The sequence below is a fragment of the Macaca fascicularis genome, chromosome 8 (genome assembly GCF_037993035.2).
Source record: "Macaca fascicularis isolate 582-1 chromosome 8, T2T-MFA8v1.1".
NCBI classification, from domain to species: Eukaryota; Metazoa; Chordata; class Mammalia; order Primates; family Cercopithecidae; genus Macaca; species Macaca fascicularis.
The window spans coordinates 142,648,453-142,669,889 of record NC_088382.1 but is presented as its reverse complement, the minus strand read 5'-3'; the positions used below and the strand labels follow the sequence as shown (position 1 = coordinate 142,669,889).

General features: G+C 45.3%; 2 protein-coding genes across 8 annotated transcripts in view; one reads left to right on the top strand and one right to left on the bottom strand.

The window, feature by feature from the left end:
* The window catches only part of SLA (Src like adaptor), a 66,884-nt gene extending 58,907 nt beyond the window's left edge, over positions 1-7,977 (top strand). For all 7 annotated transcript variants that reach the window (XM_045398727.2, XM_045398726.2, XM_045398729.2 and 4 more), the window contains 2 exons: positions 4,571-4,703; positions 5,962-7,977. In XM_045398727.2, the coding sequence (XP_045254662.2) occupies positions 4,571-4,703; positions 5,962-6,175 (347 nt within the window). In that variant the 3' untranslated portion in view covers positions 6,176-7,977. The remainder of the gene's footprint in view (positions 1-4,570; positions 4,704-5,961) is intronic.
* The window catches only part of TG (thyroglobulin), a 275,111-nt gene that overhangs the window by 95,673 nt on the left and 158,001 nt on the right, over positions 1-21,437 (bottom strand). Inside the window, exon 41 of the mRNA XM_045398722.3 lies at positions 14,696-14,898. Coding sequence (XP_045254657.2) covers positions 14,696-14,898 — 203 coding nt within the window. The remainder of the gene's footprint in view (positions 1-14,695; positions 14,899-21,437) is intronic.

The window sequence follows — 21,437 nt, the reverse complement described above, 5'->3', positions numbered from 1 at the left end:
TTGGCCTTCAAGGCCAACACGAATCGCCTCTGCGATGAAGCTGTAGGAGTTAGCAGTGGCTGCCTGTCTTCGCTGTGCTCAGAGCATGCCAAGGGTTTCTTTCCCAGCATTCCGATCATGCTCCCGCGTGGCCTGGTTAATTGTGTGCTAGGCTGTGTTCCTCAACAGGCTCCTAAAGACTAGGAATTACATTTAACTCATTTTTGTGCCCGTCACAGACCCAGGAGAGAGGTCTGAATTCTCCCAGGCTGATAAGATGGGGAGCATCCACTGAGATAAAGGAAGCATCATGTGGTGTTGGTGGCTGGAAGAGTGTAGGATACTGCCACAGAGAGAAAGTTGAGTTACACTGTGAAAGGCCCAAACATCAGCTCAGGAGTCAGAACTTTACCCTACAGAAAAGGGAGAAATTGTGAACAGTTGGCTAAATGCTAAATTTCCAAAAACCAGCTCTGGAAGCTCTGTTTCTATCCCAGATCCACTCAGTGTTAGCTGGGCAGCCTGAGGCTGGCTGTTTGTGTCTCACTTTCTTCATCTGTGCCAGGCAGACACGAATAGTTCCCCCTCCCAAGGACACCATGAGGGTCCACAGAGTCAGTTCATGGAAAGTGGGGAGGGTGCCTGGCTCATAACCATGAGCTTCCATTAAATACCAGCCACTTTTACCCAGCGGAACATCAGCGTCCTTCCCACTTACTCGCATATTGCATGGAGGAAAGGAAGAGGTTGCTTTTGCTTTGACAGCATCTTCTCCCTTCTGGGTTCAGGATACTTGACCTCACATGCTTGGGGCAACTTTGTTGGCATTCTCTTGTATATGTGGTCTTGAACTGAGCAAGCAAAGTGCATTTCAAGTAGAAACAGGTCCACAGGACTTTGGTTATCACAGCTGGCCCATGAGAAGCAGCAGGGCATGAAGCAGAAATGGCTGCTCAGGAGAGGGAGGTCCAAGCTCAGATCTGCACCTTGTGAGGCCTTGGGCAAAGTCAGCCACCCCTCAGAACCTGGGGTCCCCATTTATGGGAGGTGAGTGAATACAGTCTCCTAGCAGGTGACTGAATAAATATTAAACACGATCGTTCATGTAGCGTGTTCAGCATAGCCTACCAAAGAGCAGATGCAAAATAAATAACACATATTACTTGTGATATCTGAAAACTGAGCAGCCAGGTAAAACCGAAAGAGGAAGGGAGTCCTGGAAACAGCCAACTTATATTGGTTGTAAGAAAAGGTTGGTTGTGGTATTTGGCTTTTAATAACAACCATCGGAGGGGGTGTGGAGACCATAAGTTTTGCATAGACAAAAGCAAACATGAGAAGGATGCTGTCCTAGCAAAGCTTCTAGGGACCATGAGGCCATGAGGCTACCAGGCTACCCAAATCTACTCGCCGCTGCTTAACCATGGGGGATATCTCACCCCAGTGCAGCACTGGCGTCTTCCCACGGTATGTTCCTGGTCATCGAACCACTCAATGGATTACAGTCATCTGTTCACCTCTGTGAATAACTGAAAAGGTGTAAAAACCCGAAGTGCTTCCTATGCCCCATTGAGAATCCCCAAGTGGAAGCCACATGGCCACTTTTATCTCCACTGGATTCATTCTAAAGACATGGGCTGGGCACGGTGGCTCACGCCTGTAATTCCAGGACTTTGGGAGGCTGAGGTGGGCGGATCGCCCGAGGTCAGGAGTTTGAGGCTAGTCTGACCAACATGGTGAAACCCCGTCTCTGCTAAAAATACAAAAATTAGCCACGTGTGGTTGCAGGCACCTGTAATCCCAACTATTCGGAAGGCTGAGGCAGGAAAATCGCTTGAACCCGGGAGGCAGAGGTTGCAGTGAGCCAAGATTGCGCCACTGCACTCCAGTCTGGGCAACAGAGCAAGACTCTGTCTCACAGAAAAAAAAAAAAAAAAAAAAGACACAGAATGAGAGGAATTGTGCACCAGGGGTTTGAATAGACATCTAACAAGAGGTTGCTTATAATTTTTATCATGATGCCTTTAGGCAAATTACTTGGCATCTAGGAGGTTCAGTTTTTTCATTTGCAACATGGGGATTAAAATGCAATAATCTTCACAGGATTGCTGCTAGTCCAATTGAAAAAAAAAAAAAGATGCATGTGAAAAATGTGGCACCTAAAGTACACCATGCACGGTGGTTACTGGGAGAACAGAGTGCGTGGGGCATAAATGAATTCTAAAATATGGCTGGGAAAATCAAGGGCTAGGGACCTTAAGGGTCTAGGAACCCTTGAATATAGAGGTGTTGGACCCTAAAGGTGCAGAGGAATGTGCATTCTGATGAGCCATGTAGACATGGGTGAAATAGACCAGCGTGTCTGAACCCAAGGGACAGCTGGAGGATGTCTTTCTTCTCTATTTAAGAGGCAATGAGTTGCTTTTACAATGAGTCAATAAGATTGATTTTGGTCACATTTCTATGGCCCTGAGTAAGTTACTTCACCTTGGGATGCTCAGTTTTTCCCTCCCCAAAATGGGTATAAAAACACTGATGGCCGCGTGTGGTGGCTCACGCCTGTAATCTCAGCACTTCGGGAGGCCGAGGTGGGTGGATCACGAGGTCAGGAGATTGAAACCATCCCGGCCAATGTGGTGAAACCCCGTCTCTACTAAAAATAGAAAAAGTTAGCCAGGCATGGTGGCATGTGCCTGTAATCCCAGCTACTTGGGAGGCTGAGGCAGGAGAATCGCTTGAATATGGGAGGCGGAGGTTGCAATGAGCCAAGATTGCGCCATTGCACTCCAGCCTGGCGACAGAGCAAGACTCCGTCTGTAAAAAAATAAATAAAATAAAATAAAATAAAATAAAATAAAACAAAAAACAATACTGACCACACAAGTTGATCAAGGCCTCAATGAGATCCAGGGGCTGAGGCTAGCTCAGTGCTGGGCTCATGTTATGTGCTTATGAGTGGTGGTTCTTTTGCTCTTTGTCAAAATGTATTTTTCACGCTGAGTATTAACCTGTCTAAGGAAGGACACTCACGGAGTGTCCCCTGCCTGTGCTGCACACTGCAGCTGATCTCTCCAGCCTCTGCATCTGGCTTCATCTTCCTCGCCTCATAACCTGGGAGGTCGTTTCCATTTCCAACCCATGACAGGTCATTATTTTAGATTTCCATCCAATTAAATCTCCCCCTAAATTCATGGTCTCATCTCCCATTTCTCCAAGGGCACCTGTGTGGGTGGACATTGGAGTTCACAGTTGAAGTCAGACTGAAAACCATGTAACAGGGTCTTCCTGGCCTGCCTGCCCTGTGACAGGCTGCGTGTGCTTCTTCCGCTACAAATTCCTTTTGTTCTTTGGCAAGGACGCCCCAGAGAGCACTCCATAAATCAGATGGGAAGTGGGGCCTGTCAGAGGGGTGACATTTACGCCCCACGCACTCTGTTCTCCCAGTAACCACCGTGCATGGTGTACTTTAGGTGCCGCATTTTTCACATGCAAACCTGGTGGTGGATTGGCTCTGAGGCCAGGGGTGGCTTAGTCCTGCTGGAGGCCAGTGGCACCTCACCCCCTTGGCCACATCATCTCCCCCCGGGGCACAGAAGCACTGGGGTTTTCAGCCTGAACAAGACTACACAGAATTTCCTCAATCTCTAAGATGGCTGAGTACAGCAGAATCAAGTCTTTCTCATGATAACATGGGCTAGGGAGAAGCCTTCCAAGAGAAAGAAGCTACCTTGTAATGTACCTGGAAAGACGGGGGACCCTGAGAGTCAGACGTTTTACAGAGAGATTTTCATACAAGGGAAAAAAGAAACAGGTTTATTTAATTTTTATTCTTTTTGTGCATGAGCCTCTAGAGTGAAAGAGAGATTATTTTCATTCTTTGTCTGCATTCTCTCTTTGCCCTCTTTATCTTTGTTTTCTCTTCCCTCCCTTCCTGTGTCTTCTACTTTTTGTGCTATTTTCACCTCCTCCTCTTCCTCCTTCTCCCTCTCACCTTTGCTTTTCCTCCTCGCCCTCTTTCATTCCTCCTCTGCTCCCTCCCTCCTTTCCTTCCTTCTTTCATTGTTTCTTTTATCTTTCCTCCTAGAGGTGTATTTAGTCCACCTGTGCCATTCTAAATGCACAATTGTGGGGATCAGTATTGTACGCAGCCCCATTCTCACACCCTGTGAGGTCAATGGATTGGGCCTTCGTGGGAAACCCTGGAAGTCTGCGGCCTCTGCAGGCACTCACTTGTTCCCTCATTTCTTTCATTCTGCAGTTGAGGAAAGGAAAGTTCAGAGAAGTTCCTGGTAATTTACGATCCGGGTAAAGCTAAAATTCAAATTCAAGCTTGGTTGATACTGGATCTTAAACCTCTCTCTCTGCCCGTGCCCGGCTAAGTGCAGAGGATACCAGGGCACGCTTACATTTCTCAAACAGTTGGGCACACGGCTTTCAGCACTGCCACTACCTACCATGCCCCTTTGAAATCTCAGGTCCAGTTTCCCATGGCAACAGCCAGGGAGCTACACTGGTGGGTGTCTCAGGCCCGAACCCCACACTGGCTGAGGCATATCCAGGGTCCCTGACCGGCTGTCTGCTTCCTCCTCAGAGGTGGCTGATGGCCTGTGCTGTGTGCTCACCACACCCTGCCTGACACAAAGCACGGCTGCCCCAGCAGTGAGGGCCTCCAACTCACCTGTCACCTTGCGTCAGAAGACCGTGGACTGGAGGAGAATGTCCAGGTGAGTATGGGGTGTGTGTGTGTGTGTGTGTGTGTGTGTGTGCGCATGCAAGTGCTCCGTGAACATGTGAGCACAAAACAGTATGTGTGCCTAGTACATGAAAACCATGGCCAGGGTCATCTAGCCCTGCTGAGACTAGAGGGTGAGCATCCCACACAAGTGTAGACCAAGGGAATCCCTGGGTGCAGGGGCAGCCTCAGGCCTCACGATGTGTGTGGCAGCTCCCCATGTTTCTGCAAACATTTACTGAGTCCTTATTCAATGCTAGCAGTATACATTCTAGCTGAAATATACCACTTTTCTTTTTCTGATTGTTAGGATACTAGAAACTAACACATCCTGTGTAAATTTAATATTATTTAAAATCTACTCACAAAGCTTAAACACATCAGCAGAATCCTATAGTGACTTCTTTGTTTTTTCTAAGAGAAAAAAAAATTTCATGGATTTGTTCTGTTTATTCCATTGTCAGCCTGTGAATTTTAAAGGATATCTGTAGTTCGGGATTTGTGGGTTATCTTAATAATTCAGTATCAATCCAGACATCCCACTGGCAAATCAAAGAAAATCAGAGATCAAAAGTATGCGAGACAGGAAGAAAACTACTCTTTCTTGTAAATAACAAAAGTTAATTTTTACTAAAATTTACAGTTGGAAGTATCAGCCATCCAAGAAAAGAGCGGTTCAGATGGGTTAAGTGATTTGTACAAGATCACTTGGCCCACAAATGTAAGAACCAGAATTAAAATAATGGGTTAGAATAATTGCAGTTAGAGTAGTTAGAATAATAGGTAAGGGTAATAATTAGAATAAGTTAGGGCCAGGCACGGTGTCTCATGCCTGTAACCCTAGCACTTTGGGAAGCCAAAGTGGGCAGATCACCTGAAGTCAGGAGTTTGAGCCCAGCCTGGCCAACATGGTGAAACCCTGTCTCTACTCAAAATACAAAAAAGTAGCTGGGTGTGGTGGTGGATGCTTGTAATCCCAGCTACTCAGGAGGCTGAGGCGGGAGAATCACTTGAGACAGGGAGGCGGAGGTTGCAGTGAGCAGAGATTGCACCACTGCATTCCAGCCTGGGCAACAGAGCGAGACTCTATCTTAAAATAAATAAATAAAAATTATAATAAGTTAGAGAAATAGTCACCAGGATTTTTGTTTTTCTTTTCCTGCTGTTCTCATTTTCTTGCCCTTTATCCCCTCCTCTCTCTGTGACTCTCTTTTTTCCCTTTCTCTGCCCCCTTTTCTTCTGACCAACAGACTGCATGAGAACCCTGAGGGAACAGAGAACCCACTTGGGGTAGACGAATCCCTTTTCAGCTATGGCCTTCGAGAGAGCATAGCCTCTTATCTGTCCCTGACCAGTGAGGACAACACCTCCTTTGATCGAAAGAAGAAAAGTGTCTCCCTGATGTACAGTGGCAGCAAGAGAAAGAGCTCATTCTTCTCATCACCACCTTACTTTGAGGACTAGCCAAGAACAGACACAATGGTTCATGCCCAAAAGGAACAGAAGTTCCAACTATTGCCTGGGATCTTGCAAAAAGCAAGGTTCCCTGATCCCCGGGAACCTCACATATTTTAAAAGCCAAGAGAAGCCACACGGAGACTCAAATTCAGATCTTCTCTATCCACATCGTGACCAAAGGAACCCCCCCGCCCCCCGGTGTCTGATCAGGGCTGTGGCATCACGAAACATTGGATCATGACATGTCAGGCGATGCTTGGAAAAGCCCAGCATGTATGTATGCACACATTGTGTGTGTGGGAAGGACAAAGCCACTCGCACAAGAAAGTGCACCAGGACTGTTCTCCAAGGAACTGCACCTGTCCAGATAGTACTCTGAGGTCATTGGAGAGAACTTCTGCATGGGCAAGCCTGAGAGGGAGAGGAAACAAAAGCTGTGGCCTGGCAGAAGGTCTGGGTTTGCAGATGGGTGCCCTGAATGGAACTACTTTAACCAATCCATAGGGACCTCTGGTATGATTTCCTCTCTTTTTAAAGGAACTTCGTGACACTAAACATTAGCCCAAAGGACTTCTTAGCCTTCAAATGGGAGATACCTTTGGCCTGCTCCCACACCAAAGCCATGTGGGTGGAAGTCAGATGGCCCCCCTGATTCTGCAGAGGGCCAGAAGAATGAGAGGAAGGCTGCTGGCAGGGAAATCAAGGGGACGAGCCTAGAACAGCACCAGCTTCCCTGATGTCTGCAGTCACGGCTTTGCAGCGCAGACAGAGCTTCTCTGAGATGCTGGGATTCTTGTCTGTATGAATGCATCAACTATTCATTTATTGCCTGAATAGGCATTGCATTAAGTCCTGTGTAAGGTGTCAGGCAAGCCAAAAAAAAAAAAAAAGATGCATAAGTCCCAACCCCCAACAGAGGTGTTCACAGTGTAGACAGCGAAAAAAAATGTATAAACAAATGTGTAAAAAGAGAAATCAGCTCATGGCTTAGGATGGAATTGGAGACAGGTGAGAGACACTCAGGAGCTCATTTTCCAGCTGCTCTTCAGAGTGGAAGGGCTGGCTGGATCGGGTAGGTAAGAATAGCTGGATTTTTTTTTTTTAAGAAATGGACGCAGTCTAAAGAATTAACTCACGCAGTACTTTATTCTAAGAAGGGTCTGGCATCCATATGAGGAAAAATGCTGAACTCCAGGAAAGATGGGGAGTTCAAGTGGATTAATGATGTCACGCATAATTTTAAGAGACAAGGGAGAAAACACAATGTATAGCCAGAGAAGGAGAAGCTGCCATCCAAATCCTGCTAGGAAAAGAGTGGGCTGCAGATGAATCTATGACTCATGTTTCCCGGTTTCAAAGGGATTCTGGGGAAGGAGGGGAACATGCTTGCAGTACCTCTCCCTGTCTGTCTGCTCACATAAGCATTCCGTCCATCTGAGCTCATCGTGCTAGTGGTATGTATATGTGCAGTTACACGACTTTCTGTATCATAGATTCCAGTGTGTTTATACAAGGAGACATCTGTGGTTTCCCCAACAATTCCAAAAGGCTATTTCAAAGGAACCAGCCAACGTATGAGAAATGAATGTAACACTGTGGATATTGACTTCCCGCATAAGGCAGGTGACCCCCTGAACTCCAGATGTCTGCACAGCATCTTATGTTCTTATGTATTGTTTTCTGTTGTGAAGAATGTGATTGGAATGTTTGGGGAGCACCAGAGGGATTTCTAAATGGGAAGCATTACACTTTGCTAAATCATGTATTTATTCCTGATTAAAATAAACCTAATAAATATTTAACCTTTAGCACATAGGGAGAGTTTCTGGGTTGAGGGGGATGGGTGCTTCATTCAGAAGCTCTGAGGGTTTCAAATTCTCAAATAAATGTACAACTAGAGAGAGAGGAGCAAAGATCACCCAGAGAAACCTGGTGCCAGTTAGCAGCTCAGCATCTTCTTTAGGTGTGGCCTTAAGAAAAACCAGAGTGTATGACTCTGGGGGGTGTCTCATGAAACTTGAAGATGGGTCTAAGGGATTGAAGGAAAGACCAAATTCTGAACGATTGTTATAAAAACGTCTCGCCTAGATTTTCTGCACATTACTTGTGATAGCTGTGCTATTCATTCTTCCAAGAATTTCTTTCTGCAGATATTTCTGGACACCTACTAAATAGACACTGCTCAGGGACTGGGGCTGTAGCAATGAAAACCAGATGAGGTCTCTGATATCATGGAGTTTGACATCATAAATAAACAAGATGCTTGGTAATGATGGTGAGGGCAGGCTCCAAGCAGTCACCTGGCAGGCAGGGCATCCTTCAGGTCCAGGCTTAGGAAAGGCCTCCAAGCAGAGGCAATGTTTGGGCTGAGGCCTGAAAGGTGAGCAGCAAACAGCCATGTAAAGATCTAGGAAGTGTATGGAGTCCGCAGGAATAATGGGGCAATTCCTGCAGGCAGGAGGAGCAAGACTGCATGCTGAAGGAGCTAAAAGAAGGCAGGGTGGCCAGACTGAGGGAGCTAGGGAAGCATGGAATGTGAGGAGGAGGTATCAGGAAGGTCCTGCAGGGCCCTAGAGGGTAGGGGGTGGCATAGGGTCAGTTCTAGGAGACATGAGGAGCCACTGAAAGGATCCAAGTTGGGATAAGATCATTTCACTGATATGTTTGAAAGATCATGCTGTGTGGAGGACACATTTTTAAAATTCCAGCATTGTCTATTGACACACAAAATTTGAAAATAAATGGGCAAAAAATTTTAATGCAAAATTAAAATTTTAATGCAAAAATTTTTAATGCAAAAATGAATGAAAGGAAAACCTGTGGTCCCATTTTTGAGACAAAATGGGACAAGGTGAAAATAAATTACATAATGGCAAATAGAGATGTGCAAAAGGAACAATATATTAAGAAGAAAAAAATGATTGCAACCTATGTTAATGGGATGATATAGTTTCAGAATATATTAAGCAACTGCAACAGGGACAAATAGATAAATCCATAATTTTACTTGGAGATTTTAACATACAAATCTCAGAAACTAATTCAGTAAGCAAAGATAAGTAAATACATAAATAGGTAGATAGATTTTGATAACACTGTATAACTTTTCTGCCAACAAATGGATAATGTATTAGGTCACAGAGAAAGTACTAATGAATTTCAGAGTCAGCATCTTCCAACTCATGCTCTACGATAATAAAGTAATAAAATTGGAAATCAAATTCCAAAGTGATGAATAAAAATTTAAAAATTCTAGGGATCTAAAGTCTAAAAAAAATCCTTAGGTTAAGAAGAAAATAATGCAACAAATAAAACATTATAAATAAATGACAGATTGCTACTTTTCAAAATTGCATGGCTGTAGCTGATAAAATAGTCAAAAGGTAAATTATTGCTTGAAATAAATTGATCAAGAAACAAAGAATGAAAGCAATGAGTTTAACTTTCAACTTAAGAAGCTAAAGGAACAATAGATAGCCAAAGAAACGAGAAGGTAGAAGATAATATAAGACATCAGTGAAACAGACTTCTGAAAACACAGCCATAGAGAAGATTTTAAAAAAGCAAAACATTGTTTAAGTAGACTAATGTGATAAAAATATGAACAAGCATGATCAAGAAAGGTGATGAAGAACAAAAGCAAATCAAATGCAGTTCTGCTTGTAACCATACCTGAAAAGGGATTGTGCCCCTTGCCAGCAAAGCCCTAAGATGGCAGGTGTGGTCCTCCTTCCTCTCCATCCCTTCCCTACTATCTGGAACGCCTGGCAGCCTAAACTCAACCATGCAGATGAGGAAGGACTTAAGAAATAGCAGAGAAATATCTAGAAGAAACCAGAGCCCTGAGTGATCCAGAGACACCTGGACTGCCCACCTTGGCAGATGTTATGAGAGAGAGAGAAAGAAAAAAAAAAAAAAAAAAAAAGGAACTTATTTATCCACTAAACTGCTTTAGTACTGGGTCTCCTTCTTATATCAACTGAGCATTTTGCTTCAATAGGTATAGAAATAAACCTGCCATTATTTGCAGAATAATGAGGAAACTTCATAGAAAACCCAAAGAAACCGACAGGCAAAGCATTAGACATGACAAAACAGCTCAGCAAATTGCTGAATCCACTTATTTCCTAACACTAGTATTTTCAACCTGGAAAATACAATAGAAAAGAAGACAGCATCAACAATACCAACCAGATGACGGTATGTGTGGGAACTTACCTCACAATGATTTCACAAAACTTTTATTAAAAAATGTTCAAAACTGCATGAAAGACCTAACAAGGCAAAAATACTATGTTCACGGTTACAGTGTTTACCTGATTCGTAAATGCAAGGCTTAACATCATTACAATGTAGATTTTTTTTTTCTGAAATTAATGACCAAGTCTATGTCACTCAAACTCCCAGCAAAAATATTAGAATAAAACCTCAATAAACTTATTCTAAGATATATACAGAAGCATCAAAACTCATGAATATCTTGGTGAATTCTGAATAGACAAGCATAGCATGCTCATACTATGAGATATACTGCAAAAACAATAGAGAACAGTGTTCTGAGCCCAAACCACCATCTCTCTCATCACTTTAGTGGAACTCAGCATTGTCTCTCAACCAAGTGCTGTGCTAAGTGTTAAGGAAACACTAAAAGCATGAAACTCATATAAGTTTTCAAGCACCTAGTCATAGTAGAATTGGGATGAGAGATGTTAGAAAAATAACAAGCATGTAAAATAAGGCACAGTTCCTAAGAATTGCTACATATAAGTGTTTTCACTAAGGTGAGATTCTTGCCTTCTATTTCAAGAGACGAGGAAAGGCTTGGAGGCTTCACTTCAGCTGAGTCCTGAAGGACAGCAGGAACTTTCCAGGTGGATACTGGATATGCTGAACAAAGAACAGAGACAAAAAGGCCTGGAGGAAGGCACGGCATTTCCTCAAAGGGGTGATAGTTAGTGAGCCTGGAGTGTAGGATTCATGTAGGATTCATGCAGTATTCATGCAGGAATGGAGTAAAAAACAAGACCAGAAAATTTAGCTCGAGGCTGATTCCTGAGGCCAGGAGTTCACCTGAGGAATGCACACTTGGGGCGCTGTCATAGGACAGCAAGGGAAATGTTTTCTGGGTCCGTGAATCATACCACAGAGGACATGACTTCCCTGTCTTAAGACTGTGCAGGGACAGAGCCACAGGATGCATGTTTGCAACAAGTCATCCTTCATCCTCCAACCCAGCCCCAGAACGGGTGAAATACCCTAGGACATACTTCTGTCTGGAGTTGCCTTCCCTTGGCAAGGGAAGAGGGAAGAAGGAGCTTGATTTCTTGAGTTCCTATGTTGTGCAGGACACTTTGCAAACCATCAGTCCTGACAATATCTCGAGACCTTGGGAAACAGAATTCATCACACTGATTTAATTTGATACGTGAAGAATATAAGGTGAAGTGTTTTCTCCAAGACTAGGATCTTCATGCAGGCCTATCTGATCTTAGGCTTCGGCTCTTTATCTTACACCTTGAGACCCCAGGAGAGTCCCAAATTCCTGGAGAGGCAGCATCATAGAGTGGGGAAACACAGGACTTGGCTTTAGGTTCTAGTCCTTAACGCAGCTTCTTCCTTGCTGTGTGTTCTTTGGTAGGTCACTAAATCTCTCTGAACCTCAGATTTCTTATCTCTAGATTGAAAAATAAAATAAAGTCCCCATGCCAATCAGTCAAGGAGTTGGTAAGATAAGACACTGAAAGTGCTGCGATCTCAGATGTGCTGAATGAATACAGGTTATTCATTGTCATCACAGGCTTTCCCTTGACCAATGTTTCAACAGTTCTGGCCCCAAGATTTGCAGAGAGACTTAAGATTTTATCCTAGAATAAACTGCCAACTCGTATTCATTTCCCCAAACATCTGTTGATAAAGAACACATTTAAGAACTGCTAATATATTGAAGTATTTTAGTTCTCTCAATTCCAAATAATTTCACATGCATCCCAAGGACTGCTGGAAGCAGTTGTAAAAGCTGCTTCCAAATGACTAAAACAGATGGAAGGGTTTATTTTTAAATACACTGCCATTTGTTAAAGCAGATTAGTATTTGAAATTCCCCAAACACCTAAACCCTCAAAAAGAAAAATCTGCTTTCTGAGCCCATTGGAAGGTATTTTTGGCATCTCCTGGGTCCTAATGAGTGTCTGGTTTCTGAAAGGACCCTGGAGAAATCTCTCCAGGATCAATTCAATGCAGGATGGTTTGTTTTCAACACCAGGAACTGAAAGATGTTTGTGCTCAGTTCTCCTGCCACTGAGATGGATCAACTTCAGAGGGACAGATTGCAGAAAATTGGAATCAAAGGACAAGACTCACAAGAAAGGGATGGAAGGGAGGGAGCTGGTGTATCCTGTGGGTCCCTGGGCCCCTGAGAGTAACAGCTGAATCCTCCCCCAGTCATCTGCTCATTGCTGCCCCCAAATAATTACAGCACATCCACGGACTCTAAGATGTGCTGTGTGGGGGTGCTCGGGGTCCCATGGAGAGCAAGGCACACCCAGCCCCTGCTCGGCTGGAGCTTGCAGTCTTGTGAGGCAGCAGCTTTGGCACTAAGAGCAATTACTTACTGTTGGAAATCCTGGTAAATGCTGCATAGGAGATGTACAGGCAGCACAAGCCATGTAAAAAGGGCTCAGTTCTAGGCTGAAAAGTCAGGAAGGCTTCTCTAAAGAAAAAGTAGGGAAGGCAAAGAGGGGGATGGGGAAAACTGTTCCATGCAAAGGAAACTGCCTGTATGGGCCAGAACAGAGCATGGACTCCAAGGAACATGAAAGGTTCCTGTGGCTGATGGAGAGAGATGCGTGGCAGGTGACACAGCTTACTGTTGGCAACGGTGACAATGCTGGTCTAGCATCAGTTGTGCCCAAACAATGATTCTTCTCCTACCCTCCTAGGATCAAGAGTTTGGATCCCTAAAAGGTCGGGCAAGGCTGAGGTGCAGTTAGTCATTCTCCATCTTTCCTTAACTTCACAGTGTCCTAATTGCTTTCTCCACCTCCAGCATTGCCCCTCTTAAATTCATCCTTCAACCAGCTTTAAGAGAGGTTGTCCTGAAGGGCAGCTGTAAGCATGTTTCCTTCCTGCTTAAAGGCCTTCTGATGGCACACCCATGTTCACAGCAGCACTGTTCACAATAGGCAAAAGGTAGAACTCAAATGTCCATCAACAGATGAGTAGATAAACAAAATGTGGTCCCTCTGCACAATGGAATATTATGCAGCCATAAAAAGGAGAGAAATTCTGACAATATGGATGGACCTTAAAGACATTATGCTAAGTGAAATAAGCCAGATACATAAGGACAAATCTTACATGATTACACTAATATGAGGCACCTACTACAGGCAAGTGGATAGAGATAGAAAGTAGAGTAGAGGTTACCAGGGGCTGAGAGAATGAGGAGATGTGGGCGTTAATGGATACAGAGGTTCTCTTCTGGCAATAGTAGTAATGGTTGCACAAGATTGAGAATGTACTTAATCCCAATGAACGGAACACTTAAAGTGGTTAAAATCATAAAATAAAATAAAACAAACAAGCAAACAAATAAATAATCAAAACCACTCCGTTGGCTCCCCATGGACTCAGGATAAAACCCAAGTTGTTCAGGGCGGTCTGGCTCCTCTCTGCCTCCACACTGCTACCCCACCAGGGCTCTGTCCTCCAAGCTTTCCCTGTTGCCAGGACTTTGTCTCTAGGTAAATGCCTACCCAGCATTCAGTATTTGGCTCAGACACTCCCCTCAAGGGATGTGCTGATCCAAACTCCCTCCTTCCCTTATGCTTGGTTGGGGCCTTCTCTTTGGGCTGCCCTAAGATCGTCTTGTAAATATCTACTTTAAGCATTCGTCCCTCAACCCCCAGTAATGACAAGCTTCCTAAGAACTGGGCTATGTATAATTTTTCATGGCATTTCCAGATGCATAGCACATCTGGCACAAATTGGATGTGCCATAAAATTAGAAACTAATCAATGACAGATCAATAAATGTCAGGGCGTATGCAGTGGCCAACCAGGTTATTTTTTCCATTATAATTATTGTCATCATCAACATCATTGTATCATCACCATCATCATCATCATTACCACCATCATCTTCCTCCTCATCACCATCATCCTCATCCTCACGTAGCCGGCACTTCACACCATTCAGTAGAATTGCAAGCAGTGAGTTCTCTTCTTTGCCATCATTCATTGACAAGAGAGATAATAGATGGTTCAGATCACTAAATCCTAATGAACCACTCTCAGGAAATAGAAACACTTTACCATCTAAAATTTTTAGCACTTCAGACATGAGTGGGAAAAAGTTAGCATTGTGGAATCACACATACATGGAAAACTCCAAGCAGGATCCACACTCAGGACAAAGGACAAGGGAAACCCAAGCAATTGAAACCAGTTAGACTTTTGAAGCACAGGCGAACCACCTCCCCCAGCCATAACTACAGTAAGACTGAAGGTGGAACACACACCACTTACCATCAGCACAGCTCTCCGGAAAAGTTGGGAGTTGGTGGCCCTGGCCATGAGAAGGTGGATGCTGGCCACATCAGCCCCAGCACGGTCTGCTGCCAGGGACACACGCCGAGGGTCCCCGCCAAATCCTCGGATGTGGGTCTGCACCCAGGTCAGAGCCGCCACCTGGTCCAGCAGCCCCCAGTTGCCACTCACCTCTCCGGACCCTTCAGAAAAGAGGAAAGCCTTTTATCCTTTGTGACTTTGCAAACTTGGATTTGAAAATCATGGTGCTGTCTAGGGCAGGAACGTACGTGGCCCCTCCAGGGGCTCTGGGCTCTTGTCCTCACAGGTCGGGACTGCGGGTTCCAAATACAGTGAGGAACAGTGGAGGAGCATGGGCCTTGAGACCAGACACACATAGGCCTGAATGCTAGCCAGCTAGGAGACCATGTTTTTGTACCTCTCCTTTGCCAGCTAGGAGACCTTGATCATGTCCTTATAACTCTCTGAGCCACAGCTTCCCTGTCATTAGCTGAGGGGACTTGCTCAGATTAGAGGCAGCACATCTTCAGGTCCACCACTAGCTTGGCCAATCAGTGGGAAGGAGGTGAACTCTCTGCCCCATGTCTTTGACTATTGCAGGTGGCTGTCCCCGACAATGGCCAGGCCAGGCTGGGGCTCTGGATCCCACCCATCCCCTCACCTCATCATCTGAAGCCTTTATTAGCATGCAACTGAATTGATCTCTTTCCTTTTTCATAGAATCCAATTAACATTTGCTGAAAACTCAGCACTATTTTTTTTTAATAAAATGATCTAGATACAAACAAGTATAGCAAAAATATGCTCTTCTCCTTAGGCTTTTGAGACACTACATACACTTCTGGTTGTCTTCTGAATTCAGTAGATCCTTGTCAAACTACTCCACTAACTTGTCCTCTTTATCAGACCTTGAAACACCAGATCTCATTCTCGTCTCATCTGAGGTTCCCATTCTTCCTTTCTGTCTTTGCAGTAAGGAACCTCATCAAGTTCCATGGCTTTCATTACCACCTACATGTTGGTGACAGTCCTGTGTGTGTCAGCAGCCCAGCCCGCTCCCTGAGCTCCAGACTCCTCATGTTTCTCCATGAGGCACCATAGTTATGATTCACAGGATTCAGCATCCAGCAAGAAACTACTGATAAGACCCATATTCCAAAATAGGAAAAAAGAAAAGAAAAAACAGAAAAATCTTGCATCCTGATTCCCCAGTCTAGTAATCACAAAGTTGAAGAGAACACCACGGTCTCACCATGGAGCCACAGCAGCCGGCTGCAGTCCCAGCTGCACCATTGATAGCCTTGAGGGGCCCTGGACAAGTTCATGTTTGTGTGCTTTGATTTTCCCCATCTGTAAAACGGGGGTGATAATAGCACTTCCTCATAAGGTTGTTGACTAAATTAGTTAATATTTGTAAGGAGAACAGAATAGTGCTTGTCATAAACCACTATGGAAGATTAATTTTTCATAAGATAGAACAGGTTTAGGTTCTAACATTATGTCGCTGATGCTCTTAGCAGAGTGTCCTTGTCTCCAGCCTGCCTGAGCACTCCACTTAGCTCAGAGTGCATAATGATACAAATTATTCTTCCAGCTGTGGAAATGTTCAGAAGTTCTTCAAATGCATTTTGTGTTCTGGGACTGGTGAAGCCATTGGTAGAACATGATCCTCATTGTGAACTTTCTGGATTGCTCTTATGATCCATTTGTTAGGATGAATGTGTTTGTTTCCTCTAAGGTCTCAGGCAGCCCGGGAAAGCAGGGCACCAACTGAGTCAGATCAGGTCCTGCAAATCTGGAAAGTGACATCCACAGCCTGTATTCCAGGCATAAGGAGGAGAGAAAATGTTCCTGACTCTCCCTTCCCATGTATTAGCTTTTTTCCACTATATGATAAGGGCCAATGTTGACTGCTGGGGTCTAGACTTCTGAGAGGTCACAGGTGAACATGTGTTCAAGGGGCCACTCATCCAACAAATATGAACTAGGCTTCAGCTGGTATCAGGCACTATGCTGGGTACGGCAGAAAGCAAGAGAGATCCTACCTAGCCCTAGGGACCACACAACCTCAGAGACAAACGCAGAAGGCAATTACCAAACAATTACAGTCCAATATGTCTGGTCCAATCTTTTCCTTTACTGGTGAAAAAACCGAAACTTTAGAGGGAATGAGCTTGTTTAGATGGAAGAAGTGAATCTGAGATCAAGTTGGGACTCAAATCCTCATTCACAATCAGAATTCTGTCCTAACATTCAACCCAATTCAATAAATGTTTGTTGAAAAATCCATGATGTGCATTAAAAAGTTTCAGGGCTTTATTTCTGAAATTTCTCTATTCAAAAAGCCTTTATACCTCCCTCATTCCTACTGCATCAAGTGCAAACTTCTTCCTGGCTTTCCTTAGTCTGGGTCCCCATCACTGCCCAGGGGCCACCCCCTCTGCTGCAGTCTGTGTGTCTCATCCCCAGTTCTCATCCTGAGGTCCCACCTCACTCAGTCATGCCACAGGCACACTCTGTGCCCCATCTGATGTGCTTCGAGGCTCAGGCCCAGGGGCAAGACACCAGAGGACCGGTCTCAGCTGCCCACAGGGAGAACTGACCTGAATGGAAGCCCTCCTGGCCTGCGCTAACACTATTCTCCACCCACTGCCACCTGCCCTGGTCTGCCCCATACTTCCTGGCTCCTACTTCTCTGCTCAGAGCACCCAGCAAGCATTCACCTGCTCCCTCATTGTTGAATTAGCTCTTGTTTGCTCATTTGATCTCTTCAACGACCTGACGGAAGCCCCTTAGCACCGTTCTATGCTTGCCCTGGTCTTGCCAGAGAACATCAACAAGAGGCAGTGTAGTGTAGCAGCCATGAAGCCAGACCAGCTGGCTGCAGTCCCAGCTCCACCATGTACAGCCTTGAGGGGCCCTGGACAAGTTAATGTTTGTGTGCTTCGATTTTCTCCATCTGTAAAATGGGGATGATAATAGCACTTCCTCATAAGGTTGAGTAAATTAGTTAATACTTGTAACGGGAACAGAACAGTGCTTGTCATAAAGCACCATAGAAGACTAATTTTTAATAAAATAGAACAAGTTTAGGTTCTAACATGTTGCTGATGCTCTTAGCAGTGTGTCCTTGTCTCCAGCCTGCCTGTGAGGGGGCACCTGCTGAGGGAGCATTCTGAGTTGTTTTGGGTAGAGAGGAGAGCAGACCTGCTCATAGGCCTCCGAGTGTCCCAGAAACGATGAAGTCATGGCGTGTGTGGTTACCGCTGGCAGCCGGACCTTCTGTCTGGTGTCTTGGCCAAAGCACATTTCCTCTGCTCCCACATCCTGCAGAGCCCATAGGCCCCTTGTCCAGCCTCTCCTCCTGTGTCCCAGACGCCACCGCCCCAGTTCCCTTCACTGCATTGCTTTGCCAGACAGAGAGAAACAATGACTTGGTGCCAGATGCCCCCTGGGGTCTGTCCTGCTGCAGGGTCCAGGCTTGGGGAAATGGCCTCCCTTCACCCAGCAACTGCTTCCTTTCCAACTGCTCATATCCATAGGAACCAAGACTCCCTTTAAACACTGGGCTGGGTTTGCCTTTTTTCATCAGAGAGCATGCGTTTGTCTAGTGGGCCTCAGGACTGGCACAAGCTTCTGCTTTCATTTTCCTCTGGTCTCTTTCACAAAGTACCTCTGGAGCCTCGGGCTTTCAGGGACCGTTTTCACTCTGGAGTACAGCAACAGATGCCGCACACGTTTATCAAACGAGATGATACTAATGAGGGGCTGCTCAGCCTGGCTCTGTGAGTGACAGGGCTGCCTCTGCTGAGATCAGGAGGCAGTTCTGTGCCAGCCACTGGCCAGATACTGGGCCAGGAAATGATAAAAACAACCCTGCCTTGGAAGAGCCCCTGTCTAGGGAAGAAGCGGGGAATGAACATGGGTGAGTCCTGGTGCTTGTCTTCACACACTTCATCTCATGTGAGACGCCCTGCAAGGCTTAGCATCTTCCACTCACAGACAGGCAGCCTGCACTGGGATGGGGAAGGAAGGACCTGCTCAGAGTTTTGGCACCATGGAGCCACAGAGCAGCTCTCAGACCCCATCCCGCTCAGATGCAAAGCCACATTCCCTTCAGAATCCTAGGCTGAGGCTGACATGCAAAGTAACCAGCTCTTTCCAAACCTATCTTCTGAACTGCAATTTTCAATGACTTAAACTGGAAAAAGAGAGAGATGAAGAGGTGGAGTACAGGAAAGTTGGAGTGCAACAAAATGATCCTGTTGGACCTTGTAACAGTGGATCCAGGACATCAGGCAGTCCACAAATCCTAGAGAGCGTCCAACACACAGGACGAACCCCAAGGTAAACTGTGGACTTGAGTAAATCATAACACACCACCATCGGCTCGTCAAGTATAACACATGTGCCCAATCAAAGCATCTTATGAATAGTAGGGGAAGAAGGAGGGGGAGAAGGGAGTGTATGGGAACTCTCTGTCCTTTCCGCTCAACTTTTCTATAAACTTAAAACAGCTCTAAATAATAAAATCTATTATTTAAAAAATATGGGCCGGGCATGGTGGCTCAAGCCTGTAATCCCAGCACTTTGGGAGGCCGAGACGGGTGGATCACGAGGTCAGGAGATCGAGACTATCCTGGCTAACACGGTGAAACCCCGTCTCTACTAAAAAGTACAAAAAACTAGCCGGGCGAGGTGGCAGGCGCCTGTAGTCCCAGCTACTCGGGAGGCTGAGGCAGGAGAATGGCGTAAACCCGGGAGGCGGAGCTTGCAGTGAGCTGAGATCTGGCGACTGCATTCCAGCCTGGGCGACAGAGCAAGACTCTGCCTCAAAAAAAAAAAAAAAAAAAAAAAAAAAAAAAAATATATATATATATATATATATATATATATATATATATATATATATATATGAAAGAGGGAACGGTTGCACCAGTGTCACAGGCTTATTGGGGGATTAACTGGAATGAAGGACTGGCCCCTTTGGGCTTCAGGAGATGAGCACATGCTTCCTGTTGGCCTCTGCAGGGTCAGGCTCAGTCCTGTCTCTGAGCTCGCCTGAGGCAGGCGGGAGACGGCTCCTCCATAGCAGGAAGCCTGAATCTGCATCACGGCACTGTTGCTGCTGCTCTGCCCTGCCCCTATCTCTGTGCCTCAGTTTCCTGATTGATTTGATGAGGATGTGAACATCTTTGCTCCCCTCTCAGAGCCGAAGAGCAGGGAGGCGCAATGTGAGAGACTGGGAAGCTTGGGAACATGGGACACACGAGGCAGACTAGGAAGGAAGGCAAAGAAAATGGCCCGTGTCTCTCTAGTAGAATAATTTATAATCCTGTGGGTCTATACCCAGTAATGGGATTGCTGGGTCAAATGGTATTTCTGGTTCTAGATTTTTGAGGAATCACCAAATCATTCTCCGATAAAGACACATGCACATGTATGTTTATTGCAGCACTATTACAATAGCAAAGACTTGGAACCAACCCAAACAACCCTCACTCATAGACTGGATAAAGAAAATGTGGCACATATACACCGTGGAATACTATGCAGCCATAAAAAAGAATGAGATCATATCTTTTGCAGGGACATAGATGAAGATGGAAGCCATCATTCTCAGCAAACTAACACAGGAACAGAAAATCAACCACCACATGTTCTCATTCATAAGTGGGAGTTGAACAATGAGAACATATAGAAACAGGAGCAGAAACAACACACACCCGGGCCTGTTGAGGGGTGGGGGTCAAGGGGAAGGAGAGCATCAGGAAAAATACCTAATGCATGTGGGGCTTAAAACCTAGATGACAGGTTAATAGGTGTGGCAAACCACCATGGCACATGTATACCTATGCAACAAACCTGCATGTTCTGCACATATATCCCAGAACTTAAAGTAAAATTTAAAAAAAAAGAAGAAAGAAAGAAAATGGCCTGTGGCTAAACGAATGCGAAAGGCAGACCCTGTTCAGCACAGCTGAAGAACGGAATCAAAAGGGCATGTCCAGCCATCTGAGGGAGCCCCCTGCACTACAGTATTTCTTGCTGTTCCACCAACAGAGTTTAAGGCACAGGATGCCACTTGTGACTGTGGCGATAATGTTTCTCAGCCTCACTGAGCTCCGCTGACCCATCTGTGAAATGGTCGCTCCCTGCCGGCCTCAGAGATCTCCTGTGAGAAGTAGATGAGGTAATCCAGGAGAAATATCTGGTGAAGACAGACACACTCCATAAGTGTAACTTTCCTTCTCTCTTGCTGATAGTTTTTCCCTTGAGCAAAATCAACAGGCAGGCTTGGTGCACATCAGGAATGAGTGGGGTTGGGTGTTCTGGAAGCTTCCGTTGCCTCCCCAAAGGCTGCCCCTGCCGGCAGCCAAAATGAGTTTGCTTCTGCAGAAGCACATGAATTCTCAACAAGATTACACTCTGTGAAATCATAATCCCCCGCCCACTGAGGGACAGATGACATATGGAAACTCTCTTCTGTCTAGAAATGCTCTAAGCCAACAAGACAGCCATGTCTGAAAAAAGCTCCCCAGGCCCAGGCTCCTTGGGGTGAGTCCTGATGTCACCACATCTAGAGGAAGGGGCTACCAATGGCACAAATTATGGTCAGTCTTGTGTTCACACAGAGGAAAGCAAACCCAGGCAAAGAGATTTCCCTCTTCAAAGAGGAAAATAAACTCACCTGTGAATAATTCTTGAAGCACTTTCCAAA